At 38.1% G+C, this 22268-nt stretch overlaps 1 protein-coding gene across 6 annotated transcripts in view; it reads right to left on the bottom strand.

Annotated features, from left to right (window-relative positions):
- Positions 1-22268, bottom strand: part of CEP83 (centrosomal protein 83) — a 142595-nt gene that overhangs the window by 87855 nt on the left and 32472 nt on the right. For all 6 annotated transcript variants that reach the window (XR_013813636.1, XR_013813637.1, XR_013813638.1 and 3 more), the window contains exons 2-5: positions 19913-20185; positions 19029-19179; positions 13040-13132; positions 10482-10613 (exon numbers count right to left, since the gene is read on the bottom strand). Coding sequence is in view for 2 of the 6 variants with exons in the window: in XM_079773941.1 (XP_079630067.1) it covers positions 10482-10613; positions 13040-13132; positions 19029-19179; positions 19913-20085 (549 nt within the window). In the remaining 4 variants the exon portion in view is untranslated. The remainder of the gene's footprint in view (positions 1-10481; positions 10614-13039; positions 13133-19028; positions 19180-19912; positions 20186-22268) is intronic.

The raw sequence follows: 22268 nt of genomic DNA on the forward strand, positions 1-22268 counted from the left end.
GTGAAACCGTGGTTACTGATCGCTACCGACAACAAATAATCCATTTGAACCATGCTTTGATCGTAAAACAACCAGAATGGGCCAGAAGACACAGCAAAGTAATTTTGCTTCATGATGACACACCAACACACACTTCAAAACCAGTTAAAGACATGTTAAAAGATCTTGCCTGGGAAGTATTAACCCACCCGCCGTATTCACCAGACCTTGCTCTTTCATATTACACTTGTTCCAATCGATGGCACACTCACTTTCTGAGCAGCACTTCAAAACGTACAAAGAAGTGGAAAATTGGGTCTCTGAATGGTTTGCCTCAAAACAAGAAAAGTTCTATTGGGACAGTATTCACAAATTATCTGAAAGATGGGGGAAATGTGTAGCTAGCAATGGACATTACTTTGAATAAGCACTTTCGATGTTTCTCTTAAAATTATCGTGTTTTCTTTGATTACAAAATCCACATTATTAACTGGTGCACTTAGTAATAAGTTCCATTTGGTTATTCTTTATATTTCTGTATTTATTTGCTGAGACTATTTTTTCATTTGTTTTGGGTGTGCTTTTAATTGTACACTGAGGCATTTTTACTATGGCTCTGTTAAAATATTTGTTAGATAATTCTGTTATGTCAGTATTAGCATCTAGTGATTGTCTTATTTCATTAACTTTAAGATCTTCTAGGTTCTCATTATGAGAAGTGATTTTTTATTAAATTTTGGACTTCTGAGATATTATATTAGGAGATTCTAATTCTAATTTAAAGTTTGTTTTAGCTGGCTTTTTATGATATCACACTCTGGCAGGGAAAGAATGATGTTGCTGCTCATTACTAGTAGATGAAGTTGTAGTCCAGATTCACTGCTCTACGTCTATGAAACACATACTGGGTGGAAGTGGGAGTTCCAGCTCCTAATTGGACCGGCCCACTGATGCCTCCTTAGATGGCAGGGGTAAGAATGACTTGTAACTGTTCACCAGGTGGCCTCCACTGATACCATAGTGGCAGGTGTAGTCACCACTGACACTACAGGGCAGTGGTTATGGTCCTGGTTCTACATTAGGCCTTCTCTAACATAATCCAAGCAGGGAGGGGTCAGGGCACCTGACCACTGAAAAAAGTAACGTAGGCTCCTAATGTCATCTTCAATGCCACCATGGCAGATAAGTGGGAACCCTTAGTATTACCAAGTGGGGATGAAGTCATGGCTCCCTCCCTGGCCTTCTCTGTATCATCTTGGCTGAGGGTTAGGATTATTCATTACAGCTTGGGGAAAATGAAAGTCTATGTGCTCCACTGGCGTTAACTAGTATGGGTGGGCATACGTCCAGTTTCACTCCAGTATTTGGCTGGAGTAGAATTGTTATTATCTAAATTAACTAGGCTACTAGGTTGTTCTTTTCCTAGAAACTTACCTAGAGAGAACAGACCTGTGTTGGGGCTTTTTTATCATCTGGGCCAAATTGCTGGTTTCTTCAGCATCAAATCAGTGATATGTGAAACAAAATTAAAAACCCAGAAAACATACCAGTCAGTTCTTAGGTCCCAAGGTCCTTAGCTGGTATGCCTTTTCTCCATCTTTCAGCATGTTTTTATGTCTGTTTTATAAATAATGTCCAGTGGTCTTTGTTATACTTACCAGGATAAACAGGGGAAAATACATCTACTTCATCTTCCCAGAAGTAGAAGTCTCCTTGTTGGCTTTTAAGATTTTCTCTTTATTACTAGTTTTAAGTAATTTGAATCTTAGAGCATTGGTGTAGTTTTCTATGCATGTGGTTCACTGCGAACCTTGGACATGTGCTATAATCATTTCTGTCCTATACTTTTTCTCTATTTCATCTTGGATAGTTTCTATTGATGTATTTTCAATTTAAATTTAGCTATTATCTTTTCTTTCGCATGTCTAATCCACTTTTAGTGTATTTTCCATTTAGACTGTACTTTCATCACTAGGAACTTTTCTTCAAAATCTTTTCCATGTCTCTTATCATGTTCAAGGCTTCCCTTAACTTTTCAAACACATGGAGTATATTTATATGGTTTAATGACTTTGTCTAATTCAATAATTTTTAGGACTGTTCCTATTGACTGATCTTCTTCTTTATTATGAAACTAGAGGCCCAATGCACGAAATTCTTGCACGGGGGTACGGAGGGTGTCCCTCAGCCCAGCCTGCACCCTCTCCAATCTGGGACCTGCCGAGGGATGTCCGACTGCCTGGTAGGATCAGGCCCAAACGAGCAGTCAGACATCCCTTTCACAATCAAGGACCGCTGGCTCACAACTGCTTGCCTGCCTGCCTTCCTGATTGATGCCTAACTGCTCCCCTGCCAGCCTGATTGCCCCTAACTGCCCTCCCCTGCAAGCCTGGTCAACCCTAACTGCCCTCCCCTGCAGGCCTGGTCACCCTTAACTGCCCTCCCCTGCAGGCCTGGTCCCCCCCAACTGCTCTCCCCTGCAGGCCTGGGTCCTCCCCAACTGCCCTTCCCTGCAGGCCCAGTTGCCCCCAACTTCTCTCCTCTGCCAGTCTGGTCACCCCTAACTGCCCTCCCCTGCAGGCTTGATCACCCCCAACTGCCCTGCCTTGCAGGCCTGGTCCCTTCCAATTGCCCTCCCCGGCTGGCCATCTTGTGGTGGCCATCTTGTGTCCACATGGGGGCAGGATCTTTGACCACATGGGGGCAGCCATCTTGTGTGTTAGTAATGGTCAATGTGCATATTAATTTTTTATTAGATAGCATAGAGGCCTAGTGCATGGGTCGGGGCCAGCTGGTTTGCCCTGAAGGGTGTCCCAGAACAGGGTGGGGGTTCCCTTGGGGCATGGGGCAGCCTGGGTGAGGGGCCTGTGGTGGTTTGCAGGCTGGCCACATCCCCCGGCGACCCAAACAAAGGCCCTGGTATCTGGGATTTATCTTCTACAATTGAAACTTTGTAGCCTTGAGTGAAGCCAAGCCTCCTGCCTGCTCCATGGTGGCAGCCATTTCTGTTGCTATTTATTTATCTTCTATAATTGAAACTTTGAAGCCTTAAGCGGAAGCCTGGGCCAGCCAGGGTGTGCGGAAAGTTTGGCTTCCTCCATCACTGGGGGCAACCCTAGCCTTCTGCTCTCTCTAGCTCTGTGGCTGCCGCCATTTCTGTTGGATTTATCTTCTATAATTGAAACTTTGTAGCCTTGAGTGGAGGCCTTGGCCGGCCAGGGTGTGCGGAAAGCTTGGCTTCCTCCCTCCTGCTTGCTCAGTGGCCGCAGCCATCTTGGTTGGGGTTAATTTGCATACTCGCTCTTGACTGGCTGGTGGGCGTAGCTGGTGGGCATGGCTGGTGGGTATAGCAGAGTTATGGTTAATTTGCATATTACTATTTTGTTAAATAGGATACATTTTCATGCTTCTTTGTGTGCCATCATTAAAAAAAAGTCTATATTTAGTTTTAGGTTCCCAGCAAAATTGAACAGAAAGTGCCAAGAGTTGCATATGTCCCTGCCCCCATATACTTGCCCCCAGAGTGGTACATTTGTTACAACTGATGAACCTACACTGTCATCCATAGTTTACACAGGGTCCACTCTTGGTGGTGTATATTCTATGGATTTTGACTATGTATACTGGCATGTACCTGACATTATAGTATCACATTGAATAGATTTACCACCCTAAAACCTTCTGTGCTCCATCTATTTATTCCTCCCTCTTCCCTAATCCCTGGGCAACCACTGATCTTTTTATATATATAATTTTTTTTTTATTGATTTCAGAGAGAAAGGAAGATGGAGAGATAGAAACATTAACGATGAGAGAGAATCACTGATTGGCTGCCTCCTGCACATCCCCCACTAGGGATCAAGTCCACAACCTGAGCATGTGACCTGACCAGGAATCAAATCAAGACCTCCTGGTTTATAGGTCGGTGCTCAACCACTAAGCCATGCTGGCCGGGCAACCACTGATCTTTTAAATGTCATATAGTTGAATGTCATATATTTCAAATCCTACAATATACAGCCTTTTCAGATTGATTCTTTCAGTAATTTGCATTTAAGTTTCCTCACGTCATTTCATGGTTTGATAGTTCACGTCTTTTTGGTACTGAATAATCTTCCATTCTATGGCTATGACACAGTTTATTTAACTATGCACCTAGGGAAGGACATCTTGGTTGCTTCCAAGTTTTGGCAATCAGGAACAAAGCTGCCAGAAACCTCTGTGTATAGGTTGTTGTGCAGACATAAGTGTTAAACTCTCTTGGGTAAATACCAAGGAGGACAATTGCTGGATTGTATGGTAAGGCTATGTTTAGCTTTGTAAAAAACAGCCAAACTGTGTTCTAAAGTTGCTGTACCAATTTACATTTCCAAAGTCTGTTGCTTCACATCCTCACCAGCATTTGGTATTGTCAGTGTTTTGGATTCAGGCCATTCTAACAGACATGTATCCTGTTGTTTTACATTGCAGTTCCCTAACCCAGTGGTCGGCAAACAGCGGCTCGCGAGCCACATGCGGCTCTTTGGCCCCTTGAGTGTGGCTCTTCCACAAAATACCACATGCGGGTGCACACTTACAGTGCGATTGAAACTTCGTGGCCCATGCGCAGAAGTCAGTTTTCGTCCTGGGCGAGTCTATTTTGAAGAAGTGGCGTTAGAACACTCAAGGGGCCAAAGAGCCGCATGTGGCTCGCAAGCCGCAGTTTGCTGACCACTGCCCTAACCACACATGATGTTGAGCATCTATGCTTGTCATCTGTATATCTTCTTTGGTGAAATGTCTTTTAAAGTCTTTTGCCATTTTTAAATCAGTTTGTTTGTTTTCTTATTGTTGAGTTTCATAGTTCTTTGTATACTTTGGATAATAGTCCTTTTATAAAATATGTCTTTTTCAATTATTTTCTCCCAGTCTATGGCTTCTCTTCTCATTCTCTTGACAGTGTCTTTCACAGAACACAAGTTCTTAATTTCAATGAAAACTAACATCAATTATTTCTTTCATGGATCATGTCTTTGGTGTTTTATCTAAAAGATCATCAACAAACTCAAGCTCATCTAGGTTTTTCCCTATGTTATCTTACAGGAGTTTGATAGTTTGACACTTTACATTTAGACCTAAGATCTATTTTGAGTTAATTTTTGTGAAGGGGCTGTGTCCAGATCCATTTTTTGGCACGTACATTTCTTCAGAACCATTTGTTGCAAAGACTATTTTTCTCCATTCTCAAAAATCAGTTCTCTTTCATCAAAGATCAGTTCACTGTATTTGTGTAAGTGTATTTCTAGACTCTTTGGTCTATTCTAATGATCTATTTGTCTATTTTTCACCAAGAGCATACTGTCTGGATTATCATAGCTTTACAGTTTAGTCCCAAAGTCAGGTAGTGTCAGTCCTCCAACTTTGTTTTTCTCTAATATTGTACTGGCTACACTGGGTCTTTTGACTCTACATAAACTTTAGAATCAGTTTGTTAATATCCACAAAATACTTGCTGAGTTTTTAATTGGGATTAAACTGGATATATAAATTAAATTGAGAAGAACAGACATCTTGACATTACTGAGTCTTCGTATCCATGAACATGAAATATCACTCCATTTATTTTGTTCTTTGATTTCATTCATCAGAGTTTTGTAGTTCTCTTCAAATTAGTATTGTGCATTTTTAAAATATCTTCTGTATTTATTATGGTAATTCATACTATGATTAATGCTGTCAGGTACAAATAGTAATACCACTTTTTTGAGCCTTTACTATGTGTCAGGCATTATAGTAAACATTTTGCACATGAAGTTTCAAGTTCCCAGATTTTAGTTTTTTAAATCTAGTTTACCTTTTTATATTACTGCTATTCTAAGTTTTTCCCATTTCCCTATATGTACTTGAATTGAATTTTCCTAAATTAATGATGGAATACAAAAAGATTTTATTTACTTACACTAAGAAGGTAACATTTAATTTACTCAGATTTAAAGTTCATATTTTAATCTACTTTTTGAAGTTGCCATTTCGTTTCCTTCACTCCATGGCTTAAAAAGAATTCTACTCATACTGAATAAGAGAATAGAAATAAAGTCATATGCCTTTTTCAGGCTCTGAGGATTACCTTGGTCATGGAGGTAGTAAAAGAAAAATAACTGTGACAAATAAAGCCAGAGCAAACAGCACCTGAAAGTAGAACACTCAGAATGCTGGGAGTGCAGTGAAGGTGGGGGATGCAGACACTATAATAAGAGATGCCCTCAAAAGATTTAGAGTATCTAGGAGGAACCAAGATGGCGGCATGGTTAAACAACTAATCTGCTGCCTCGAACAACAATTTCAAAAATACAACTAAAAGACAAAACGTCTACCACCCAGAACCACGGGAAAGCTGGCTGAGTGGAAGATTTACAACTAAGGAGAGAAAGGAGCACAAACGCTGAAAAGCTGAGGTACGGAGGCGCGCGAATCAGGCTGGCGGCGGGCGACTGGGCGCGCGGTTTTTCTTCAACCCGCAGGGAGACAAGCTCCCGATCACTCTGAAACCCAGTTTCTGGGGACTCGCGGGGGACCCAGACACCTACGGGGAAAAGCTGGACTCTCAGCCATCGGGTCAGAAAGTGAGAGTGACTTTTTTGCAGAGGTGCGCCCAGCAATCATTGTTTTACTGCGCTGGAGCGCGGGGCGCAAGGACTTGGAAACACGGAAAGGCAGAGACGGCTGACGCCAGCCATTGCCGTTGGCCACGCCCCAGCCTAGGGACGCCCTGAGATCCCGCCCCGCCCTGAGGCCCGCCCCGCACATTCTACAAACCTGCCCAGGCTCCACACAGCGGCTTTTGCATATAAATGGCCTGTTCTGTGGCAGCTTAACCAAATAAACTGCAGCTCCAGTCAGACTGCTCCAAAACCGCCCAAGCAAAGGAGGAGAAAACTAGTTCTTGCTGTAGCTCCTGCTGGGGGGCACACAGTACACAAGGGTACACCAAGAGTGTCCACCTCAAGTAACTGAGAGGCTGACCCATTGAACCAATAGGACATCTAGTACACAAAGCTACCCTACCAATTCAGGGAAGCAGCGAAATGAGGAGGCAAGGAAACAGATCACAAACCAAAGAAATGGAGGAGAACAAGCGACTGGACATAGAGTTCAAAACCACGGTTATAAGGTTTTTCAAGAATTTCATGGAAAAGGCCGATAAATTCAATGAGACCCTCGAAGATATGAAAAAGGACCAACTAGAAATTAAACATACACTGACTGAGATAAAAAATATTATACAGAGACCCAACAGCAGACTAGAGGAACGCAAGCATCAACTCAAAGATTTGGAATACAAAGAGGCCAAGGACACTGCTCCAGAGAAGTATGAAGAGAAGAGAATTCAGAAAGTTGAAGATAGTGTAAGAAGCCTCTGGGACAACTTCAAGCGAACCAACATCAGAATTATGGGGGTGCCAGAAGAAGAGAGAGAGCAAGATGCTGAAAACCTATTTGAAGAAATAATGAATGAAAACTTCCCCCACCTGATGAAAGAAATAGACTTACAAGTCCAGGAAGCACACAGAACCCCAAACAAGAGGAATCCAAAGAGGACCACACCAAGACACATCATAATTAAAATGCCAAGGGCAAAAGACAAAGAGAGAATCTTACAAGCAGCAAGAGAAAAACAGTTAGTTACCTACAAGGGAGCTCCCATACGATTATCAGCTAATTTCTCAACAGAAACCATGCAGGCCAGACGGGAGTGGCAAGAAATATTCAAAGTGATGAATAGCAGGAACCTACAACCAAGACTACTCTACCCAGCAAAGCTATCATTCAGAATTGAAGGGCAGATAAAGAGCTTCACAGATAAGAAAAAGCTAAAGGAGTTCATAACCACCAAACCAGTATTATATGAAATGCTGAAAGGTATTCTTTAAAAAGAGGAAAAAGAAGAAGAAAGATAAAAATTATGAACAACAAATACATATCTATCAACAAGTGAATCTAAAAGTCAAGTGAATTAAAAATCTGAGGAACAGAATAAACTAGTGAACTTAATAGAATCAGAGGCATAGAATGGGAATGGATTGATAATTCTCAGGGGGAAAGGGGTGTCTGTGTGGGGGGTATGGGAAGAGACTGGACAAAAATCATACACCTATGGATAAGGACAGTGGGGGGAGGTAAGGGCAGAGGGGGGTGGGAACTGGGTGGTGGGAGATATGGGGGGAAAAAGGAGAAACAATTGTAATCTATACAATAAAGATTCATTAAAAAAAAAAAAAGAAAAAAAAAAAGAATCAACCAATTGGGGGTGGGGGTGGGTAGCGGCTGGGAGGGTTAAAGAGGGAAAAATAGGAGATATCTGTAATACTATCAACAATAAAAAATATTTTTTAAATCAAAAAAAAAAAAAAGATTTAGAGTATCTAAGTACAAATCTGACACTGAAAACTCTAGCATGCTAAAGAACAGGATCATATGCTTAAGAAATTTGAGTACATGTAATTTTAATTGATAATAGCTATCATCTGTGGAATGCTTACTATGTGCTTGGTACTTGTCTAAGCATTTTGCATATATTAATCTATTAAATCCTGACAACAAGAGATAGGTTCTATTGCTAACACCATTTTAAATTGAGGACATTGATGCACATAGAAGTTAAGTCAGTTCCCAATGTCATACTAAATAAAACATTTAAAAAATTTTACATGTTAAAAAGCTTCGTTTTTGAGATATTCTAAACTTCATTCACAGTTTAATTTTAATTAATAACACTTCACAAATTCCTTGTAAAATGTTGCCAAAATCAATCACAGACAATCTGTACTGTGAGGTAATTCAATTTTAATTTGGGAGTCTGTGCCTATTGTGATATGGCTCAAAGTAATCTGAGAAGGATTTAAGTCAGAAAACTTGGAGTATTTTAGATAAAGTCACCATCAGAATCTAAAGCAGCATTCTAGATAGAACTGCAGAACCTACAGTTTGTAGCACTGGTAGCAAAAACTGATATTGGGCTTCTAATTTGGTCCTTATTCTACAGTTCCTTTGAATCCTTCCATCATCACACATAGTATAGATCTATTTATCTCTTAACAATATTATAGCTGTTAGATGACTCCTAATTAGCGTGGCAACTTCAAAGCATTGCTTATTTCAAATTTATAATTTACGGCTAGGTGTTGGGTTACCTAATTTCTACTGTTAACTTGGCTGCTGACTTTCTTTGAGGCTGAGCAAGTCACTTATCTTGTGCTTCAATGTCCTCTTTTAAAATGGAGACACTGGCCCTACTGGTTTGGCTCAGTGGCTAGAGCATCCGCCTGCGGACTGAAGAGTTCAGGTTCGATTCCAGTGAGGGGCACATGCCTGGGTGCAGGCTCGATCCCCAGTAGGGGGCATACAGGAGGCAGCCAATCCTCCTGCATGCCCCCTACTCTCTCATCATTGATGTTTCTCTCTCTCTCCCTCTCCCTTCCTCTCTGAAATCAATAAAATATTTTTTTAAATAATAATTAAAAAATAAAATGGAAATACTGAACATTATAACAGAAGTGAGATCATATGTGAATAAAGCATTTAAAGCTGTAATTTTTTAAATGCAAAAGACTAATATAAATATTGATCATTTTCTGGTACTGTGTTATTGATGAACTCGATCCAAAGTTCATACAGCTTCTTACATATCAAAGAATAGAGGAACAGTTTGTTCATGTATGTCAGTTTGATCAAATTAGTTATTGGTAAAGGAAAGTGAGTATATTTTAACTCTTGATTCCAAATAAAGACAATGCAATAAATGTATAATGCAAATGTATTTATACATGAAATGTTTCACGTAACTACAGAAAACTACTTTTTTAAATTCAACTAGTATTAGGCTTCTTATAAGAAATAAGAAATTGGTATTTCTCTCTTTCCACCCTGAAAAATAATCCAAAAGTAACATAAAGAATGAGAAACACAAACCCCATTTTTGGAAATAGGAGACAAAACACAAAATGAGTAGAGATAGAGTAGGAGTGCATGCTATAGGGAGCAGGGAGAGGATGCTACCATTGCAGCTGTCAAAGAACAAAGTACACTTCTTGAAGGTGACAGGCACACCCTAAGATATAAACCCTTTGTTTACATCAGTGGGAAAAAGTGCATTAACTGACCATCAGAGCTCTCATAGATGTAGTATGGTTCCAAGAAAGAGATGGGGGCATTGCTAATAAGGAATCACGTAAACAAACTATATTTGCAGAGAGAGAAGCCTTTCTCTGTGGCTATGGAGAAAAGAGACTATCGCCACTCACTGGGGCAAAATAAACGATGCAAAGAATAGAAAAATTTAACAACCAAAAAAAAGAACATTCACAAAAAAAAATACTGCTATAGAGCAGATGAAAATCATAACAAATTAATTAATTAAACTAATTATACAATCAACTCTAACTTGAGATTTACAAAAAATATATAATCATAAAATTTTGTTTACTAGGAAGCTAACAACTAAACTAGTATAATTAATCACTCACCTCTGATTCATATTTTATTTTTTCTTCTTCTAAAATACGTGCAAATCCTCCTTTCTGGTGTTCGAACTCTGACTTGAGAAATGTATGTTCATAGCGAAGCTTATTATATTCAGCTCTATACTTTTCAACTTCCTAAATTAAAAGGAGACTATAATTTACCACAAATTTATGAATGAATTTTGTATCCATTCCAAAAATTACTTTTGTAAATATAATTTTAAATTACATTATATTCAGAGTAATTCTAAAAATTAAAAATAAGCTTAAGAGAAGTATAAATAAATCTTGGAAAAGTTCTGATAACTAGGATGCTACACACAGAATTAGTACATTCCTGAGAAGGCACAAATAAATACAATTATCATTCAATTAACCTTATTTAATCACTGATTCTCATAATAATAAAAATGTATAGCATGTCAAAAGTTTTGACCTCTGGACTTAATAAAATAATATTTAAGAATGTAACACACCTTTTAATATACAGTTAGGTTAAAAATTAATTTTATGATAAAACATAAAATACCTCCTAAAAGTCAGACATAATAAATTCAAAGTAGAAAAAATATTATTTGGCTATTTAGTACAATAACTTAAGTTTCAATCAAATATTACAATGATATAAATTCAACACATCAGTCTGAAGAATATATGAAGCACCAACTCTCCTTACTAACAAGGAACACATGCAATTCCCTAGTATAGTCCAGCTCCTCTTCCTGACACTATGAAAGTTGCTGGCATTCTGAATCTCAGTAAGAACTTAAGACAACAGAACAGAAAGATGGAGAAGACATTATTTCAACATATACCAGAAAATCTATATATCTATATATATAAAAGCCTAAGCAACTGAACAACCAAATGACCGGTTGACCGGTTGCTATGACACACACTGACCACCAGGGGGCAGACGCTCAATGCAGAAGCTGACCCCTGGTGGTCAGTGCACTCCCACAGCGGGAGCGCCGCTCAGCTGACTAACAGGTGCCAGACACCAGGCTGATAGTTGGCAAGTGCAGCTGCGGCGGTGCAAGCCTCTCCCATGACACTCCCCTTTTGTGCCTGATCGGACTGACTGGGCGCAAGCCTGCGGCCGTCGTAGCAAGGCTGGAATGAGCAAGAGCAGCAGGCAGGAGAGGCAGGCAGCACTGGACTGCCAGTTTCAGCCCGATCGCCACAGGCCATGCCAAGGGACCCCACTGGTGCACAAATCCATGCACCGGGCCTCTAGTTAAGTAATAAGGAAGCCTCCTAAAATACTCAGCTCCCTGAAATCTTCAGTTTAAAGATTTCTATGCCAATTTACAAACGAAGGATATGGTTATTTGTGATTTTATTAGAGACATACTTTGTTTTGGTATTTTTAAATATGCTTTTACTTAACTGGACTACCTACTTAAGTCTTAAGTAATTTTGTTTATATCCAAAAATGAAACCTATTCACCATAATACTTTGATTAGGAGAATATTCAAAAAATGACTTTATCAAGACAGTAAACCATTTATAACAGCAGTCGCCAACCCAGTGGTCCATGAGGTCCAAAAGTTTGGCGACTACTGGTTTAAGGAAACCTTTGGAGCAGTGGTTGCCAACCGGTGGTCTGTGGACCACTGGTGGTCCATGAGGTCCAAAAGGTTGGCAACTGGTGATTTATAAAACAGGATCTGCAACTATTTTGAGCAATGGCAACATCACTAGACTATAGCTCCCTAAAGAGGTCCATTTTGAAGGGGACAATACTCATTTGTATGTATACTGCTCAGTATATTTGTTAAATAAATGTCTAGTTTAGTATCTAATATACTTAATATCTATCATCTGTTCCTGTCCCCTTTATTAAACATTTAGTCATATTACACCAAGGTTTCATTTAAGGAGACTGGTTGCAATCTGAAGGAAAACTGTATCAATTTTTTTTACTTTTCTGAGGTTGCATGAAATTCATTCTTTCATTCAACAAATATTAATTGAGCACCTATTATATGCTAGGAACTGTTCTAGGAACTTGAAATATAATAGTGAATAAGACAGATAAAGTTCCTGCACTCATGCAAGAAGTGGTAAGAGATAATATAAAAAAATAAGCACAATGAGTATTATACAGCATATCAAAAGATAGTAAGTACTCGAGAAAATAAAAATGTAGAGCAGGGTAAATGGGTATCCAAAGGTCTTAGGAGTGATGGAAAAGGCAAGTTACAATATTAAATGGGGGCAGGGAGTAACCAAAGTAGGCCTCATTGAGAAGGTGATGTTAAGTTGACCAAAAGATACCTGGAGAGTGTTCAAGGCAAAAGCAACTGTTACAGCAAAGACTCTGGAATGGCACCATTTCTAGAATGCCAAAGAAACATCAAGGAGGCCACTGTGGATGGAGAGAAGGAAATCAGAGAAGTAATGGGGTCTGATCCTGTGCAGCCTTAAAGGCCATTATAAGGACTGAGTAAGAAAGGGAGCTATTGCAGGGCTTCTACGTAGAGAAAGATACTTTTCATCAAGTTTTTCATAGTCACATGAAGATATATGCATAGTTCTTTCTGCATAAATTACTTACTTCATTCAGACTCCTATAACGCTCTCTCATTGGAGTTTCTACTTCTTGTTGTATTTGGGCTTTTAACAATTCCACGTTTTGTGGAGTTAATACCTAATATGTAGAGAAATACAAACAATTCTAAATATGAAAAAACAAATATTAAAATCAAGAATTTGCCAAATTTCAAAACCTCTCTCCTCATTATGACAATAAAATGCAATTCAAAGTAATTTTACAATATACCTAATTTTAGAGCAGTCATTATATAAATAATAATTTAAGAATCTCAATTTCAGGCTCTCAGAGATGTCAAAAATTCTATTAACATGAGGTAAAGACAGTCACTGATTATCATCATTGTGATTATTAAAAATAACTATGTTAGCAGCTAAGTTTATCATGTTGTATACAATGGCTGGTAGTTTATTTTCTAAAGCAAACAAAATTAAGATGTAATAATTTAGTATGCCATAGAGAATTCTTCAGACTTATTTTCAATCAGAAAAGGCTGATTTTCATGCTGGTTATAAAAAACTAATTTAGGTTCCTCCTTGTCACACTCCTTTACAAAACTTATCTTTGAAAAAGTAATTAAATATTTCATTCACCATGGTATTCCCAACACCTTGCACCACTGCCTAGCACATAAGAACCACTCCATTATTATTTCTTGAATGAATAAATATTGGTTGTTAAAAAAAATATATTTAGTTTGCTTTTATATTAATTCCTGAAAAAAATAAGAATAGGGGATAAGGACACATATGTAATACCTTAATCAATAAAGAAAAAAGAAAAAAGAACTAAGAATAATGTTCAGTTTAATTCATTCATTTATTCATCAATATCCAAATTTCCAAACATTTTACTGAATAAATGCCTACTATACAGAGTGAAGCAAAAATAGGTTTATAGTTGTTAGTATGGAAAACCATACAAAAAATCGTATCTAATAAAGAGGGAATATGCTAATTGACCATCACACCCTCTCAAAGATGGTAGCGCCCACAGACAATAAGGAGGGAATACGCTAATTAACTGCCACGCCCTAAAAGATGGCAGTGCCCACAGCCAATGAGGGAATATGCTAATTGACTTCCATGCCCTCAAAGATGGCGGTGCCCATAGCCACAGGATGGCGGCGCGCCTGCCTCCGGAGTGCCAAAGTCCCCTCAGCCCCCCGGGGCCAGCCTGTGGTGCAGACAAGCCTCAGATGGCAGTGGCTCAGCCGCCCAGGGCCGGCCTGTGGTGCAGACAAGCCTCAGATGGCAGCGGCTCAGCCACCCAGGGCCGCACGAGGCTCAGGTAACCAGGGCCGGCCAAGGTTTGCTCTGCCAGCAGTGTCAGCAGCAGAGGTGTGATGGGGACGTTGCCTTCCCCTGATCGCCTCCCTCCCCTGAGGGCTCCCAGACTGTAAAAGGGGGCAGGCCGGGCTGAGGGACCCAATCCGCCCCCCCCCCCCCCCCGCTCCAGTGCATGAATTTTCATGCACTGGGCCTCTAGTACAATAATAAACCTGGTGTTTTGTGTACTCACAACTGTAAACCTACTTTTGCCCCACCCTGTATATAAAACATTCTAATATTAGGTCACTTAAATTTATTCCATAGCTCATTGACGTTATGTTTATTTTTAATCTCTTTTGTCTTCTTGTTTCATTTTGAGTAGTTTTTATTGTCATGTCTTCAAGTTTACTGATCTTTTCTTCTACATTGTCTAATCTGCCATTAAGTCCATACAGCATATTTTTCATCTCAATAATTATAGTTTGTATTTTATTATTTAGTCTTTTCATATTTTAGTCTTTTTTATCTTCCTTATCTCTACTTAAATGGTCAATCTTTAATCTCACTTTTGAAGACATGGAATTCAATTATAATAACTATTTTAATGTCTTTGTTAATTCTAATATTTGTACCACACCAGGTTTGGTTTTGGCTGCTTGACTTTCTTTTCCTATTTATTGTGGATAGTATTCTCCTGTTTATTCCATGCCTGGTAAAATTCTGTTGGATGCTAGACATTGTAAATTTTACTTTGCTGAGAGCTAGATATATTTGTATTCTGATATTCTTGAGCTTTGTTCTGGGAGACAATTACTTGGAAACAGTCTCATCTTTCTGGGTCTTGCTCTTAAGATTTAAGTGTGAGCAAATTAGTGTTTAGTGTAGTGCTAATTACTTCCCACTGCAGAGACCCTTCTGAGTACTGTACTAATTTCTCTGTGAAATGAAGTTCTTTAGCCTGGCTTGGGGAAAGGAAATAGGCATAGCTCTGTATGAACTCCATATAGTCATGCCTCTAATCCTTTCAGGTGGCTCTTTTCCAGGCCTTAGATAATTCCCTTACATGCATGTGCTGATCATTCTTGTACAGAATGAGCTGAGAGGATTCTTTTGAAGATCTTTATTAACTTACTTTCTGTGCCACTCTCCTCTCTGCTACCCTGTCTTGTGACTAGCTGCACTACTCTCTACATATGAGAACACAAATATTAAAATCGAGAATTTTAAGCAATTAAAATCAATTCCATCTCCTCATGTCAGGGAGTCTATCAGATTTGCCTGGTATTCCTTCTGTGCCATGACTTGGAAGCTTTTGCAAAATACACCTTCTTTGATTTTTGTCTTTCTGGGGTCTTTGTCACTTTATAATGTTTAGTGTCTTGAAAACAGTTGTTTGATTTGTATCTATTCTTTTATTTGTTTCAGGCAGGGAGTATATCTAGTCTTTATTATGCCATATGTAATTTTTCAAAAATTTTATCAGAAATATATCAAATGACTCCTATCTTTTTAAAAAAACTTTTGCCAACATGATACAAAGTAGCATAATTAATAGCTAACATGATCTAATAATTCTACATCAAAGCACTATACTAACATTTTCTATGAGTTTCTCGTTTCATCTTTACAATCATCCTATGAGCCAAGAACTATTATTACTCTCATTCAGTACAACTACATGTATCCCAGAAATATTCTTTAAATGAATATTTTTATATCGTTTTTCTTTAAAAGCCAAAGGAATATTAAAGCAACTCAGAAAAGGCACTTTGCAGGTAGACAAGATAATACATGTGTATTTTAAAAATAATCATCTTTCATAACCTTCATCAAAATATTTCTTGCTGATCTTACTCGAATTTAGTGAACTTTACTCAACTCACAATTTGTACAAATTGCAAGCATCCATTAAAGCAAAGAGCTAAATTGCTTCAATATATGTATAGATAATGCATAATGTTTCTTTAGCTTATTTTTGCCAGACAAATATCACATTAAAGCCAGGTATGTTTATCTTAAAAAATAGAAACCAGATAAATTATATTTTTCAGCAAACATTTAGAAAGTTATCATGTGGAGAAATGTCCAAAGTTATTTTGTATAGATCCAAGGAACAGTATAAGAACCAACAGGGATACTATAGGGAGGGTGATTTCATTGCAATATGAGAGAGAAAATGCTTAACATACTCCAATTGAAAAATGGAGCTGGGTTCCTTAAAAAGTTCACTTGGTTCTCTAGCACTGAAAGCACTGGAGCAGAGAATGAAGAGCTGTATGTCATAGATGTTTCAATTGTGCTTTGGACAGTATATTAGTTTCCTAGGGCTATGATAACAACATTGCACAAATTAATTGGTTTAAACAACAGAAATGTATTGTTTCACAGTTCTGGAGACTAGAAGTCCAAAGGTGTCAGCAGGCCACATTCCCTCTGAAAACTGTAGGGTGAATCCCTCCTTGCCCCATCCAAGCTTCTGGTGGTGTGCTGGCGATCGTTGGCAGCTACAGCACTTCGATTTCTGCTTCTGTCATCACAGGCCATTCTTTCCGTGTTCCTCTCTCCCCCACCCGTGTATCTGTCTGTCTCTGTGTCTGTTCTCCTCTTCATATAAGGACACCATACTTCAGTATGACCTCATCTTAACTAACTATGTCTGTAAAGACACTATTTCCAAAATAAGGTCACATTCTGAGGTAATGGGAATTAGAACTTTAACATATCTTTTTGGGGGACAATTCAACTCATAACAGATATGAAAGAGAACTAGGTAATTATCAACTCTAAAATGCTGAGACTCCAAGTACATATAAAACAAGAAGTTCAACATTACATATGAACAGAACAATTCTGACTCATTCATTTATTGTTTATTTAGGTGATTCATTAAACAAATACTTTCTAGGCACTGTCTTGAGCACAGGAAACACCATGAAAAAAGGTTCCTGCCCTCATGAAACCTGTATTCAAATAGAATAAAATGGCCACCATTCATGTGTATCTACTATGTAGTAATGAGACATAAGTTATCTCATTAGTCCTCACAACAACCCCTGTTAAGTAACAACTTTTATCCTCTTTAACACAAGAGAAAACTAAGGCATAGGAACAAAGGTATTTGTTGAAGGTCATCATCTTCTTGGCAAATTGACCCTTTTTTCTTATTAAAATGTTATTTTTACCTTTAGTGATAATCTCTGTCTTGAAATCTATTTTATTTGGTATTAATATAGCCACGCCAGGCTTCTGAAGTTTACTGTTTTCATGTGCTTGGCAAAAGGAAGCATGAACAGGTGTTACTCTGAAGAAACAGAGTAATTTACATTTGCAATGCCTGAAGAACACTTTCAGTATCTTGAATTCAGTGCTCACAGATTCCATTCAGATAGGCCTCTCATTTTTTGCAACACAAAGTAATCCACCAATTCTAATGGCTTAAATTACATTTTCCTCTGAGGTTTTTATTTTATATTTTTATTTTTGTTTAAACGTCCTAAATATGCCCAGGAATGAACCAGTAAGCACACTGAAGGCTTCATCCCAAGCTTAATGGTTGTTGTTCCCAACAATAGAAGATTTCAAGAAGACACTGAATGACAAATTCCCAACACTGCTGTCAAAGGAATCCATTAATTAGGTGATATGCCATACTAGATGACATGAAAGATGGCTTTTTTTTTTTATCATCTTATGACTCTAAGATTAATAGTACTCTATTATTTGTACCAAGCACTAGATAAGCAGAAATACACAGCTGGTCCTATCAGAGATTCAATGAATGTAGGAAAATACCACTAGTTAATACCTACTAATTGGAAATATATAGTATGTTTGGTGCTAAAGTCTGCCCTTGCTCTACTTTCTAGGCAAATGAAAAACAGTGTAAAAGAGGAACTAAAGAAACTGTAGTCAGTACTTTAGTACCAACTGGCTTTTGCTTTGGAGACTACATTTACCTTACATTATGCACATAAATTATGTGTACATATTGTTTTTACAGTGTCTTTTAAAAAACTTAAAAAAAAACACACAAAAACACTATTGTAACTAGCTTAGTTTCAGTTACAATACTTAAAAGAAAATTAGTAGCCGCCCACCTGTAGTGGCTCAGTGGTTGAGTGCCAACCTATGAACCAGGAGGTCACAGTTCAATTCCCAGCCAGGGCACATACCCAGGTTGCAGGCTCAATTCCCAGTGGGGAGGGGGGTGCAGAAGGCAGCCGATCAACGATTCTCTCTCATCTTTGATGTTTCTATCTTTCTCTCCCTCTCCCCTCCTCTCTGAAATCAATTTTTAAAAAAATTAGTAGCTTGGGCTGGTTTGATTACCGATCAGGGCACATTCCTGGGTTGTGAGCTTGATCCCCAGAGAATTTGCAGGAGGAAACAGATCCAACCAACTGAGCCACACAGGTCAGAGCAATAAAAACATATTTTTTTAAAAAGAAGAAGAGAGAATTAGTAAATCTTTATTTAAAAAACATTTAATTCTGGATTTTAATCAATTCAAACTGGTCTTTTCCTCAATTATTTTAATAGTGAAATATTATTTAAATCAGAATGGGTAAGAGAATATAAATTTATATAAATAACAGTTTCATGGCTGAACCCTACATGGTAGTAAAAATCTAGACTATAAGAAATAAAATTAAATTATACCACCAAACTACTTCCACAAAACATCTGATAATTTTTATATTAACTCAAATACATTTTGTTACCTGCAGCTTTATTTCTTCTAAGGCTTTAGTTTTCTTTAATAATTCCCCTCTTAGTTCTTCAAACAGTAGCTGGACTTTTTCCTGGTTAGTTTGCTTTTCATTTAACAGGTATTTGAGTTCATTTTGTGACTTTGTGTACTCATCTTGCAACCTGATTTAAAAAAATAAATGAATTCAATTTTAAGTGTATCCTTTGTTTTCTAACTGCATTACTTTTTATGTAAAGTCAATCAACACTTCAGAAGACCAATATCATATATTCTATTAAAACTGTAATATTGCCCTGGCTGGGTTGCTCAATGGTTGGAGTATCGGTCTACAGGAAAGGGTCTCAGGTTTGATTTCCAGTCAAGGGCACGTACCTGGGTTGCAGGCGCTATGCCCAGCCCTGGTCAGAGTATGAATGGGAGGCAACCAATTAATGTGTCTCTCTCACATTGATGTTTCTTTCTCCCTCTCTCTCTACCCCCCTCTTCCCTCCCCTCCATTCTCTCTTAAAAATAAAAAAAAAATCAAGGGAAAAAATATCCTCAGGTGAGAATTAAAAATAACAATACTGCAAATATCTTTTCTTTATAGAGTTTCACTTAATTATTAACACAGTAGTTTCTGAAAGCAATTTTACTTTGAGGGGAAAAAACAATTTAGCCACACAGATACATTTAATTATATATGTCTTAGCTATTTTCAAAATAAGACTTTTATAAATTCATAACACAACTTGATATCATACTTAGTTTTGTATAAAGCAAAAATTTTACTGTATTAAAGTTTTAAATGCATATACTGTAAAAAGCTAAAATTATACTGTATGTTCCAGAGCAAACATTAAAAAAAAATTTTTTTTAATGCAAGCCCCTCACCTCCAAATTTAAGTATTTTACCTGCTGTGTTCAGTTTTCAGAGTCTGGTAATTAATTTTATGATGTTCACATCGTTCTCTTTCATCAATTAACATTTTTTGTAACACAGGTACAGAATCTGTCAGCCCACTGTCTCCACCAGGAGTACAAATGGTGGGAAGAGTATTCATATTGGTAGGTAAGCTGACAACCATGTAAAAATAAGTACTGGCTTCCTTATTGTCTTTGTTGTTTTCTTTCCAAGATTATTTTCCACTTCCTTCTTGCTAAGGATCTTGGGAGGCCAAATTATACCTGCACAGATAAATAAACTTAATTAATAATCAGTGAACTCATTCAGTGTTGTATTTTTATCACATTATTCTTCTTATCCTATATAATAAAGAGCTAACATGCTAATTAGACCAAAGAGCAGAACAACGGTCCAGACGAAGCCACGGCGGCGAGGGCCGAGCCCCTTGCACAAATTTCTTGCATCAGGCCTCTAGTCATTTCTATAATAAACCTGACTTTCAGATTTTCAACTGTTCAAAAATGAACTTGAATAATATCTTAACAAATTTTCTTCACGTCCACGCAAAGTTTCTGTGACCATTAAGGTCACAGCTGCAAGTATTAACATAACTAGTTTAGGTATACTTCTGGATTCAGATGTTTCCTAAAGCTACTGGCTTAAACTCCAAGGGTGGATCCTGGTACAAAATCCATATCCTAACCTAAAATCAGGGAGAAAGCCACTTAAAACTTATTAAGGAGAGAATCACAGTCTTCGAAAAGATGGCCTTCAGTATGTAACTGTGAGTGCGATTAATGCTGCAAAGAGTCTTTTGACACAAGGTGAACTGCAGATTCAGATGCGGAATCAGTCAACACATAAACACTGATCGCCACCTACAACTTATGCACTGTGCTAAGAAGAGGAATCTAAATCACCTCAGTGATCCCAAAAAGCACTGACTCAGGATTATGAAACAACTAAATGTCTGTTTTATGGGAAAGTAAAAAATAATGACAGTATATTTTTATTATAAATAATTAAAATAAATATTTGAATCAAAAAATTCTGTCCCCTTTAAATTTATTGTTTCTCAAAACTATCCTAAGTAATAAAGCCTAATATGCTAAGTGTCCGACCATTCATTTGACTACTTGACCAGTCGCTATGACGCACACTGACCACCAGGGGGCAGATCCTCCAACTGGTAGGTTATCTTGCTGTTGGGGTCTGGCCGATTGGGACTAGGCGAGAAGGGCCAGACATGCCCTGGAGCCCTCCCATGGTCCCTCCCCGGCTCTGATCGGCCCCAATCAGGACTGGGAGAGACAGGCCAGACATGCCCTGAAGCCAACCTCTCTAAAATATTTCTTCTAATTAATTTACTTTCAATGTGCATGAATCCGTGCACCAGGTCTCTAGTTTTATGTGTGTGTGTGTGTGTGTGTGTGTGTGTGTGTATCCTAACAGCACCACCCACAGTGAGGTTTTTTCAAAATTGAAGGGAAAACAGGAACTTCACAGACAATAAAAAGGTTAAGGGAGTTTATCACTACCAAGCTAGCAATGCAAGAAATGCTGAAGGGACTGCTGTAAAAAGAAGAAGAAAAAAGGGAAGAAGGAACACAGGCACAAAAAATAAAAATGACTACAAACAAGTACCTATCAATAATAACTTTAAATGTCAATGGCCCAAATACTGCATCAAAAGACATAGAGTGGCTGAATGGATAAGAAAACATGACCCATATATATGCTGTCTGCAAGAGACCCACGACAGAACAAGAGACTCACACAGACTGAAAGTAGAGGGATGGAAAAATATCTTGGAGGCAAATGGAAATGAAAAAAAAGCTGGGGTAGCAATACTTATATCTGACAAAATAGACCTCAGAGTGAAGGCCATAACAAGAGATAAGGAAGACCACGTCATAATACTAAAGGGATTGATACAACAACAGGATATAACTCTGGTATGCACCCAATGCAGGAGAACCCAAATACATAAAAAAAAAAAAAAAAAAAAAAAAAAAAAAAACAACTTCTCAAAGCTATCAAGGGAGGGATCAACAGCAATACGATCATAGTAGGGGACTTTAATACCCCACTGACATCAATGGATAAATGCTCTACACAAAAACTCAGCAAAGAGATAGCAATCCTAAATGACATGTTAAATCAGATGGACTTAATTGACATCTTCAGAACATTTCACCCCAAAGGTACAGAATATACGTTCTTCTCAAGTGCACCTGGGACATTTTCAAAGATAGACCACATACTAGGTCACAGGCAAAGTCTCTCCAAATTCAAGAAGATTAAAATCATATCAAGCATCTTTTCAGACCACAATGGCATAATATTAGAAATAAACTACAATAA

Source organism: Cnephaeus nilssonii, assembly GCF_951640355.1.
Source record: "Cnephaeus nilssonii genome assembly, chromosome: 6".
In the NCBI taxonomy this organism is placed as follows: domain Eukaryota; kingdom Metazoa; phylum Chordata; class Mammalia; order Chiroptera; family Vespertilionidae; genus Cnephaeus; species Cnephaeus nilssonii.